Raw genomic sequence first — 12,113 nt, 5'->3', positions numbered from 1 at the left:
TCATTGTTACAATAATTTATTTTTATGCGTAATGATTTATTTTACAACAATGTAATACATTTTAAATAAAATTTAAAACTAGGCGATTTATTTTAGAAAAATATAAATGTTATCAACACAGGTTATCAACGTAAATCGGAACTAATATATTTCGTGGATCTAATTGTCACTTTGCTGACATTGACAAGAATTTTGACAAAATTTCGTTTTGACCACTTTGGATTTCTTTTCGAAATAAAAAGAATTTGTATTTGATTACTGTATTGTTTTTGCATATTTTACATACTAGGCTGTATTAAGATTATTATTTTTAATTGAGGTGGTCTCTATTTATATGATAGAAATGTGGGTGGACTCCCCTTGTTAGCTAAGTAGGATTTTTGGTGTCATGTACATGAAATTTAGAAAATTACTTGATAATGTAAAATGAAGGGTGTAGATAGTTCTCCAGCTAATAAAGAAGGGATGACAAATAAACCAATAATAACATGTAAGTTATATTGTCAAGAAGTTCGATACTGGAGTGTAAAATGGTTTTAAAATATTTGTTTTTTGTTAGGCGCGGGAGACTGGAACTTATTCTGTACGTTAGAAGCTCCTTTGGTCGCTGCAATACCACAGGATTCCTGTGAATGGAGGAGGTCATATGGACGTATCACAAAATTTGTTTATCTAGAATCCTCATTCATCAAATATAAGGACAAAGTACAATCTGAACTGAATTTGTTAAAACGTCCCATTTTTCATATTTATTGGACTGACTGTGTGGTATGTTAATATATATTTATTGGTTTTAAGTATTTTTCTACATGTATAAAACATGACCTTATGATTATTAATATTATCACTTAAAAAATATTTTTATTCGTATGTATGAAACATATGTTTGTAATAATCAAGATATCATTGAAACATTAAATTTTTATCCTAGAAATATATATTTTACTCAGTTACAGTAATAAATATCTAGCATGAATATGCAATTAAACAGTTTATTATACATAATTACATGTAATAACTAACTAATAACTGAATAATGTGTTTTAATTACAGATATTTAATTGATATTTTTTTTATTTATTCACAACATTAAAAGATAACTTTTTGTATTCTAAATTTAAATTATAATTTTTTTAACTTCCTTTTCCAGGATATAGAATATTATAAAACAACACTAAGAGAAGATATAGAGATATGGTTCAAACAATTAGAGAAAAACAATATAACAGATTGGATGGTAGTTTTAGTGGAGAATTATGATATAAGGAAGACAAACAAATTATTACCAAGAACAACAGTACTAGATAAAATTAAAGGTGATTTTGCCGTAAAACAAACAGAAGATCGATTTATTTCTGTTATAAATCCTATCAAATCGGAAGCAAGGAGTGCTGAATCATGGAGGTCGTTAGTGGCGAAAATCAGGCATTTTGTTCTAGTGGCATATAATAAAGCATTAAATAAGTTTGAGGAATATATGAGAGAACAAAGGGAACGACGAAATGATCCAGAATGGGATTTTTGTAAATATTTTATTTTACAGGTAACAAATTTTCTATAGAGCTTGTAAAATTTGTATGAAAACATATTATGCTGTATGTTTAGTCTGATACTTTGCAGCAGTCTTTACTTATTTATAAATACATATAAAAAATATCACTCCTTGATGTATAAATTTTTAATCTCTATTTCAGGAGCAATTAGCATTCGTGCTAGAAATGCTTGGTTTATATGAGGAGGCTCTAGTCCAATACGATGAATTGGATGCACTATTTTCTCAATTTGTACTCAATTCCAATGTAACGGAGAGTCCAAAATGGCTTGAGACGTTCAAGCAACAGATCACATCCTGGCAGGCCATTAGACTGACGCCCACGGTGCCACAACATTTACGGGAACTTATAATTAAGCAGAAAGCCTCTCTATTAGACTTTAGAAGCTATTTATTTATACGACAAAGTGCCATGTTGTTACTTACTGATAAGCCAGAAGAGGTAAAAAATTAATTAAAATTATGTACAATTGCCAGTGCAAATTAAATTTTAAGTTATAGATAACTATTTGGATTCAACTGAATCAACTATTTATTTGAAGATGAAACTATAGAAAAATTCAACTAAGCAGCCCATTACCATAAGTCTATAAAATTTCTTAAATTGGCTGTAAATAACTACTTAAATTGTCTTCATCATGTTGATATTATTGAAGACCAATTATTTTTTGAGATTAATTCTTCCAAGAACATTCTGTTTGGTTAATAAGTTGATTGTTTTATCAGCATTCCCAAATAACAATCAATTACTTGTTTCCACTTGACTAGTCACATGTGAAGAAATGCTGAAATACAGTTAGCGGAGATCTTTAGGAAGACTTTATTTGTTTTACAGTATAGATATTCATGATTCAGTGAAATAGAACATCCAATTTTTTTTCGTTTTGGTGCTTTAATCATATTTGAATTTGATTTAAATACTTTATTATAATAAAATGCAAGTGGAACATGATATTTGTAGCTTTAAAAACAATAATCATTTTTAATTTACTATTTCTAATTGGCTACCTTAAGTTATAATATGCCTTTGCCTGAAGATTGCCTGGCAGAGATGGCTTTGAGCCATAAGTCCGCCATTTGTACATTTTAAATGGTTTTGTTTTACGTACTTTTATTTTAATATGTTGTACAATAAAGAGTAAATAAATAAATAAATAATATTAATATTAAATACTTTATTTTGTCAACATTATTAATTAATTACTTATTAATTTTTAAGTATGTAAGTACTCTAATTTTGGCTTACATTTTCGTCTGTATCAGTTACTAGAGATCATGTATTCTATCATGCCTGCATCTGTACCTATAGAACTTGAAATTATTAATCAAGTTCTATACAGATAATTTCATCTTTCAGATAGCGTCCCGCTGTCTCACAACCATACACAACACGTTAGTGGAACTACTGCTACTAAACGCGCAATCGATAGATGGCGCTGCAGCGTGCTGGGCGCACCTCGCGTGCGTCGAGACGCTGCGTGTGTGCGAGTCGTGCACGGACATGCAAGCGCCGTTGCTGCATAATGCTAAGGATAAGGTATTTTGTAAAATAGTAGGAATAAGGTTTAGAATTTCTGATTTTTATGGACTACAGATCTTTATAACTGATGATTATGAACATACTAGCTTTCCGCCCACGGCTTCGCCTGCTTTGTCTAAAACATAATAAATTATATACTAAAACCTTCCTCTTGAATCACTCTATCTATAAAAAAAACCGCATCAAAATCCGTTGCGTAGTTTAAAAGATTTAAGCATACATAGGGACAGAGAAAGCGACTTTGTTTTATACTATGTAGTGATGTATAATAATGAATTTTATTACAATATTTTATTTCCTCTCATTTTATTTCCTTTCGAAATTCAAGTCTGTAGTTTGAAAGATAGGTAAAAAATATTTTAAAAAGTATGACATGAATATGTATCTCTACAGACACTATGCATAAATAAATATACTGTAATATTAATTTCAAAAACACTGCACAAATGTAAGTTTGCCTTGCCTTAGTTTTCTTAGCATTAGTTCTACTTATGTAAAAAATTGTACATAAAATTTTTATGCATGACATTAAAACTGAAATAACACCTACATAATCTCCTTTTCAGCTGCACATTCTAGGCAAATTATGCGGCTTGCTACCAGGTTCTCCGGAACCTTCATCAGAACAGCTACACCTCGTAGTCATGCTATCAGCAGGGATGGGAGACACGGAGAACAATAACAAACAGTCTCCCACGGTTAGGTTGAAGGAAGCACTTGGGAGTAAGACAAGCTTCCAGCAATATTATTTGGAGCTAGCCGAATTGGCTATGGGCACGTATAAGCATATTGGAAGACTGAGGTTGGTAAATTTTTGTGTTTTACCTACCATAATTTATAATTACGGGAATTTTAGAATAATTAAAAATGATCAATGAAACTTCCAGATTTTCGTTTCATTCAATTTATTGTTGTTTGCAGCAATTATAGCTTAAAGGAAAAGAACATTTACTAATAATTTTTTTATTTCTTTTCATTCTGCCTTTTATTTCAAGGATCAATATTTTTAAATATTAAATGTTTACATTTCATTAGATTCGCCCGACAAATAGGAAGGGATTTAGCAGCGTTCTATTCAGAATTGGGGGAGACAAGCAAAGCAGTGGTGTTCCTTGTTGATGCACTACGTTCTTATGAAGAACAAGATTGGAGGGAACTGGCCGCTCAAACCAGACTCGAATTGGTCGCCGCTGCTAAGAAAATGAATGATTTTGATAGGTAAGCTATTTTGTAAATGTATCTTTAAAAAAACATGGTTTACGGGTTGGTTTTGAAAAGTACCCGCATTCAATGTAAACACATCCATCCTCACAAACTTTCGCATTTATAATATTAGTAAATTATGACATTATTTTAAAAGAGCAACTATGGAGTTTCTTGCCGATTCTTCTCCATAGATACTGCTTTCCGAATCGGTGGTAAATGTTAAAAATACTATGTAATGACGATTCGAAAGTGCTACTAAATAGTAGTCTAATTGAATAAATGAATGTTTGAGTTTGAGTAGGAAGTAGGATTTATGACTGATTATTATTATTATTAGATCTTTTTAAAATGTTTAATATTTATGTCATTGAAAATGTAGCTAACAAAGATATTTGTTGAATCAAAACATGTTAAGTACATCATCAAATGTTACAAAAATAGCTTAGTTGTTCAAAAAATTATTTACTTAAAAAAACTTATTAAAATTATATTGTTCATTATAGATACACAACACTGTCAGCAAGGATAGCAAGCACAGCCGAATTAGAGATTCTAGTCAGACACTTCTATTTCGAAGAGATGATGAAATCCATAAAGGAGAACCTCACTGAAAAAGATTCCGTTCAAGCCGAGCTCAATGATTGTTTTCGTATAATCTCAGCAACTTTACTGCCGTCCGAACGTGGTGTTTATATCTCTGATAATAAGGTTCAATGTCGCTTGGTCGTGGAGAGCTTTCTGCCGAAGGACGTTGTATGTACGCGATCAGCGATCTGTGTAGATATGTGCGAGGATAAGACGGACAAACAGACACCAGTTAAGAACTATAAGACTGATTTAAGTAGTGTAGGTACACAGGCTAGTCCGAAGAAGTCGAATGATGACGTCACACCAAGTAATTTTATCACGAGGTAAGTTACCATCCAACTGCTAAAAATTAGGATATGCAAATATTTTGTGTTCCAGATTTCAGATAAGGCTTGTTAATGAGCTTCTTAGTTTCAATAATTCTGAACGTATTTATGTAAATAAAAATTCTGAATGCCTGCCAATTTTATTTTTATAGCGTTTATGCAAATTTTCACAATATGGCCATTTTCCAACTATCAAGTGAGAAATAATACCTATATCTTTTCTTTTAGTATAAGACTGGACGATTTAAAACCTAAGAATCCTCTACTAGACCCTATGCACATAACCTCTAAATTGCACTACAAGGAAGACAAATCCCTCCAAAAAGTGACAGTCGAATGTCAAAACCCAAAGATGGCTCTCAAACGATCGGATAGCGCTAAATACAGGAAACCATCGGCGCCAGTACGAATCAATTATGAAAATTGTTTCTCAAATGAAAACGTTATAATCCGGCCAGGTGTGAATGACATTTTACTGGAGTGCATAGCAGATAAATGTGGGGCGTTCAAACTTGGTCTGGTTTGCTTACTGATTGAAGGGAAATTGGAGTATATTTCCGATGTATTGGTTAATACGAAAATGGGTTATGAGGTGGTGACACAGGGTGTTAGTGTTTATTTGAATAAGGTGGAGCCGAAAAAGGATTTGGTGGCTGGCTTGGAACATGACATGGAGTTGGTTGTTAGTAACGGAAGTTCTAGATTGCAAGAGGTAAGAAATAAATATATTTTTTATCACTTACACTGTATCTTATCTTGATGATCTATATTCATAATTTATGTAGGCATTTTAAATGTCAGAAACCCAATAGTCCAAATATAATCAAATAATGGAATAAGTAAGTATGAGCTCCAAGATCTTCACTTTTTGAATACGAGTCGAGCGTGGTTATAACTGCACAGACTACCTGAAATGTCGGAATAAATAATAATAATTAATCTCGTTAAACATCCGTTAAAGTTCCATCCGTTACTATTATTTATTCTCCAAACTGTCTATTAATTTTATTATTATTTCCAGAACACAATCCACCTCCGAGCGTCCACAGGGCTCCACCTCCGGTACGGAACTAACGCAGCGCTCGCCCGAGAGCTGACCATTCCACTGGAAGCCGCGGAACCGTTCCACACCACCAAGATACCACTCAGAGTCTTCGCTGTGCTGATGCCCAAGCGAGAGAAGAGTATAGAGCATACGGTATATTGTGTAACATCACCAGCTATGTACTTAACAACATATGTGAATCTAAATGAAACTAAAAAAAAATAGTTTGAGAAATTTTTTGCCTCGGAGCGGGGGTAGAATTATTTTGTTTTTTATATTTATTTTTTCAATTTTATGCACTCGTTTAAAAGTTGTGCACATTTGAATTTCGGTGATTCAACTTTTGTTCAACATTTTTAATTACATCTAAGTATTTAATTACCAATTCATATTTTTTTAATGCAATTTAAAATAAATAATATGTTTCTATCTATAATATTAATGTCGTATCTTCTAGGTGTGGATAACCAGCCCCTGGCTAGACACAGTAATGGAAGTGCCCCTCCACTTTTCACCCCCTATGATAGCTAATTGGAAGCTCCTAACATCAAACACTAGGAAACTAGTGCACGTCACGCTCAAGTCGACTGTGGCACATGACATACAGTTTATACTGACGGAACCTAAGTTGGACTGTGATGGTAATACCACGGTGTCTGACTTGAATCCGAAGCAATGTGAGAATATGGTAAGTTGTGACGTCATTGTGTTGATGATTTTTTTAAAGAGATGAAATTACCATATTTTTTGAGATTATTTTAAATTTAACACTGGTACATACCACAACACACATAAGACTAAATTTATATATATCTACATAGGTATATATAAATTTTGTCTTATGTGTGTTTTTTTGTACACATTATTAAACATACAATTTGCTTTGTTATATTGGGAATAAAATAAATACTAGTACCATTAAACAGTTATTTTCTACTCATATTCAAGTCATAGTCTACTCAATTTTATATTCATCATCATTTCATCAAAATAACCACAACATTATTATTTTAATACCTACTATTCAATTTCAGACAGTAGCTTCCGACGGTACGATCGCATTATTCATGTGGGAGTTACTCAAAGACCCGCTAGTTAAAGCTGGGCCAATGAAATTGAACTTCACAGTACAATACCGGCTTGTAAAGGAAGAAGTTTCTAGAACATTCGCTTGTCCTTTCGATGTACAAGATTGTACAACGTTGTTCGTGATACGGACTAAGTTGGAGCCCGGTAAGGGGTCGGATTTCTGTAGGGCGAGTCAGGTGTGCTGCTTGCATTTGAGTGTGCAACGGGTAAGTGTCATTACAAAGTGTTACTTTTTAGTTCTTAGAAAATATTATTGTTATGTTATTAAAAATGATAGTTTTGAGATTTTCCCTTGTGCTCTTTTTTTACTGTGAGAAATAAATTGTGGTATAATAGTGTAAACACATTCTTTCTATTCAATATTAAGTAACTTTTAAACTCGATAGTAATAATATCATCCTAATTTTTATTCGCCAAGGTATGATTTCTTAGCTAATTATTTCGCCTGAATCCTAATGGTACAGTTTAAATTTTAAAATGTAATACATACTTTCAGGTAAATGAAACTGATTACACATCTTTGATGTATGAAGTGTTGGCTGATCAGACCATGTGGGCTGTGTTGGGGAGGACTGCTGGTGAGTTCATGTTCTCTGCTTTTAGTGGCTATTGACTTAGGGCCGATTTTTCAATCCTTGGATATAACTTGCCCGTTCAATAAAATATTACACGATAATATTAAAATGCCACCTGTAAATTGTCAAATACGGGCAATAAGAATACATTTTTAAAATGGTACTTTAATACGTTATTCGACGAATAAATTTTAACCACGAATTGAAAAATCAGCCCTTAGAAATCAAAATGTTTTCACTACCCTTACATCTGCAATAGTTACTTATCAAGATTGTTTATGAGCATGTCTCATTTAGTAACAGTATATTATGGTACAGTACGGTAGTATTTAGTTATATTTATACATATTTTTCTCTCAGGTGTAATAACAATGGAGATGAATACCGGTGAACCACAATGTGTCACGTTGGATGTTATGCCGCTAGTGGCTGGCTACCTGCCGCTACCCACTGTGCGTCTTTCTAAATACATCGCCGCTAATACCAAAGGTAAAGGTTTATATTGCCAATAATAAGAATACATATCAATCACACAATAGATACAATACATAAAACTATACTCAATTTAAAATGCATGTCTATAAACGCGTGACATAGTTTGAACGTTCAGTAAGTACATACTATACCTTTTTGTTTTTATTACCTGTCCTGAATTTAAATTCCATTCTGGAATGTCCCATTATCTAAAATTTTTCCTATGCACATTTCTTTCTGAAAAACAACTCTTAACAAGCTAATATTATCGTTAAACTTAAGAACTGTTTTATCAATATAATGTCTAAGTTTAGTACCAAAAACATAACAATAAATAAATATTATAACATTTCCAGGAAAGCTTATATTATCGTTAAACTTAAGAACTGTTTTATCAATATAATGTCTTAGTTTAGTACCAAAAACATAACAATAAATAAATATTATTCATTTCCAGATCCAAAAAAGGACATATCGGCCCACCCTCGATTGGAACCGTTCAGTCCAGGACAAGTGTTCCACGCGGGAAAAACCAAACAGGTGCATGTACTCGCACCAGCACCTAAAGAGCACTTGGATATCACTGTTTAGTGATTGGTGTCAAGTGTAGTTTGACGTCTGTTTGGTGCAAAGTGTAGTGCGACATGGAAAATGGTTGGTGTAAAATGTAGTGGGATGTGATTGGTGAAACATGTAGTGTGACGTGGAATGTGGTTGGTGTCAAAGTGTAGTGCAACGTGGGATGTGGTTGGTGTAAAGTGTAACGTCGTAGAAGAAGTATTTGTAAAGAACTGTCTAGTATGAGGGGTGTTAAAGCAAATGGTATAGATGTTATAGGTATATTCAAATGAAAATTGTTTGAATAAGAAATTATAAGACGCATTATATTACTGGTTAGTGAATATGATTGGTTTAAATTGGATGATGATGTTATTGAGGAATATCTGTATGGATATAGATTGATTAAAAAGTGAAATCTATATGGAATATTAGTAATTGAAAAATGTAACATCAATCGGGAATACCTATAGTAAAATTATAGATTGATATGATATGAAATTTTAAAATAGCAAAGGATTATTATAAGATGTTGGTGATCAAACAGCAGGTATTAAAATAAACATGCTTTAGAATGTTTACATATAATATTTTCAACACAAACGGTACAATTAAATTAATATGGATGTATTTATTAATTGTGAAATATAAGATTTTACCTGCAACTATTTCGAGCTGATTATATCTGCTTACACTTGCTAGTTATTGATTCTATATTGTTGAGCTTCAAAGAATATTAAATTAATATAATTAACAAAGGCATTCAATTCTATTTAATGGTTTTATGAATATGAGAGAAAATTACAAGGCATATGCTACTTGACTTATTCTTCTTTTTGCTCAACAACTTTTCTAGCATCTACACATTTGTTAAAGTTTTTTAACAACAACATGTTAAGAACTTTGATAACTCAAAAATAAACCTTATACAAAAATACACAAGGTCACAATGACCTTTAACAGAACCAACTATCAAGTGTTCAATGAAATACAGAGACACTCAACAAAAATGACTTAGCGGTCACCCATCAAAAGACTTACCGCGCTTTATGTTGCTTAACTCGAAGAACGTTTTCCAATCAATAAGTGAAAGCAATGATCACTTCTTAATAATAGACTTTATAAGTCATAACTTAAACTTATTTTTTCTCATTTTGTTTTACATACAATAAAAAGAGAAACAAAAAGGGTTAAATCTATGCTACCGTTGCCATTTTCAACATATACTCTTGTTTTTGTCATATAATCTTACATATAAGTAAAAGGTCACTGACTGATTTTTCTGTGTAGTAGCCTAGCCATAGAGTACATCGAAATTGTATATTAATAACTAGACATTATATAAATGGTAAATTATTCTGTGTGTAATGTCGGACCACTGATATTTGTGATAAATGTTTTTGTGTCGACCGTTAATCTATTTATCTCTCTTTACGCTATTGAATGTGTATAGGATAGAGCGAGAAAGGTATATTTAAGCTTTAGGTTTTCGTACAATTTAACTGGGTGCAATATTCAATCACATTTCATCTCAAAATGTCATAATAATTCAAATCATTTTGTAAGTTATTCAAAAATTTAAGCTACAGGTATTTATTAAAGCTTTTCATTCGTAAGTATTGTGTGAATTTCAATTAGGTGCTGCAATATTTAATGGTGTATCATAATAGATGGCTTCGTTTGTTTGCTCAATACCTACTAAAACTTTTTATTGGATCAAAATGTTATAAAGTTAACTTGGTTGTTAACAGTTACATTACGCGGTATCTATCTATGTTATAAAAACTCTTTATTCAGGGTTTCCTTAATTTATAATCTCTCAATGTTAGTTGTCTATAGTCAATAATCATTCAGATGTTGCACATATTCGGGAGTTGATTTTATGTTAATATGATAGCTTACGGTGATTGTTATTTTTTATATATGTTATTATCAATTATTCATTTGTTCTATGTGTCATTTAGATATTATATTTATCACAATATAAATGTTGTATCAAGATTAAATCTTATTTTTAAGAATAGGACTTAGAATACATATATAAACTGACATAGAAGTGGTCTATGCAATCAAACTAGTAGTCAAAGCCTTTCCGCGTTATCTACATAAACATTCTACCCACACACAAACATAGTAACGTTCACATTCACATACTCCTTAGTGGGGCAAAGATAAAAATTTACACAGTAAACCATTCAAACCGTACAGTCAAACCATTTGCCGAAAAGAGTTAGCAACGTAATGGACTAAACGCAACCTGGCTGATTGGCTGACTTCAAACGGAACATGCTTTTATATACCGCTTCTACCTCAGTTTATATGTATTCTAAGGAATAGGAAGGATACAAATAAAGTTGAATGTACATTGCTGAAATGTTGTCTGTTGAGTCCCACTTTTCAAAAATTTTGTGGTCATAATAATAAAACAGAAAATCGTCCTGGAAAATTCAAGAATTACATCCCGATATAATAAGAATATGGTAATATTATGTGCATTCATATTTTCAGTTTGTTAAAACTTCAATAGAAAAGTGGGGACTATTAGGTAATTAGCTATGCATATGGTAGATCTATTTAAATTTGATTTGAAAAAACTGCGCAACATCGTCATTATTATGATCGTTCATAATAAGTAGACTTTGTAGGTAATAATTTATTTGAAATAATAGAAAGATTAGGTTCATATTTAAAACTGGTAGGTGTGTCGTTTTGATAAATAGTACGAATAAAATATGTTGCCCTATGTAACGTGTTAATATCTTCAATGTCTTTTACCAAAGACATGCTAAATTATAAATTTTCATATAGTTCATTTTTGCTTTACATTTCAAAACCAAAGCAAATAAACTTATTCCATTGAATTGCGACAAACATTATTATATTATAAGAAAAATATACTCGTATAATTATTTAAGTAGAGGTTTCAAAATATATTTTCATAATTTTAAATAATATGTAGACATAATAGTTATATTATGCTTTCGTTTTCAAAAATGATATTTTACTGGTTCTATTATATTATTAGTATATTAGTATTAATCAGAAATTATTAAATTGTTGTTGTAAATAGTTTTAAGTTGTATAACTGAAGATTGTATTTATATTTCCTACCATGTATAATACTTAGCTGTCAATAAAGATGTTTATTGTTATTTCTGTT

At 31.5% G+C, this 12,113-nt stretch overlaps 2 protein-coding genes across 4 annotated transcripts in view; one reads left to right on the top strand and one right to left on the bottom strand.

Moving 5' to 3' along the window:
- Positions 1 to 12,113, bottom strand: part of Atu (Another transcription unit) — a 463,287-nt gene that overhangs the window by 199,613 nt on the left and 251,561 nt on the right. The gene's annotated exons all lie outside the window — the stretch shown is intronic.
- SIDL (SIDL trafficking protein particle complex subunit 10) lies at positions 192 to 12,105 on the top strand. 2 transcript variants are annotated; one of them, XM_089707929.1, is made up of 15 exons: positions 192 to 490; positions 560 to 768; positions 1,151 to 1,543; positions 1,695 to 1,994; positions 2,910 to 3,089; positions 3,659 to 3,894; positions 4,128 to 4,310; positions 4,802 to 5,209; positions 5,441 to 5,924; positions 6,234 to 6,410; positions 6,715 to 6,945; positions 7,292 to 7,552; positions 7,843 to 7,924; positions 8,282 to 8,410; positions 8,853 to 12,105. In XM_089707929.1, exons 1-15 carry the CDS (start codon positions 427 to 429, stop codon positions 8,984 to 8,986), a joined length of 3,471 nt encoding a protein of 1,156 aa, XP_089564055.1. In that variant the 5' UTR covers positions 192 to 426; the 3' UTR covers positions 8,987 to 12,105. The 2 variants fall into 2 exon arrangements, with proteins under 2 accessions (XP_089564055.1, XP_089564054.1); XM_089707928.1 differs by having other exon boundaries at positions 6,715 to 6,952; positions 7,296 to 7,552.

The sequence above is a fragment of the Colias philodice genome, chromosome 20 (assembly GCF_061535455.1).
Source record: "Colias philodice isolate Cphi_HAF_F1 chromosome 20, ilColPhil1 Martin Lab GWU primary, whole genome shotgun sequence".
Taxonomy (NCBI): Eukaryota; Metazoa; Arthropoda; class Insecta; order Lepidoptera; family Pieridae; genus Colias; species Colias philodice.
This window is presented reverse-complemented; position numbering and strand designations above follow the sequence as displayed.

Excerpts from the sequence above, each read along its gene's own strand:
- SIDL (XM_089707928.1), top strand. The coding sequence starts at position 427 with ATGAAGGGTGTAGATAGTTCTCCAGCTAATAAAGAAGGGATGACAAAT. Across the intron at positions 7,553-7,842 it reads TGCATTTGAGTGTGCAACGG|GTAAATGAAACTGATTACAC; the intron begins GTAAGTGTCATT and ends ACATACTTTCAG. Across the intron at positions 7,925-8,281 it reads TGTGTTGGGGAGGACTGCTG|GTGTAATAACAATGGAGATG; the intron begins GTGAGTTCATGT and ends TTTTTCTCTCAG.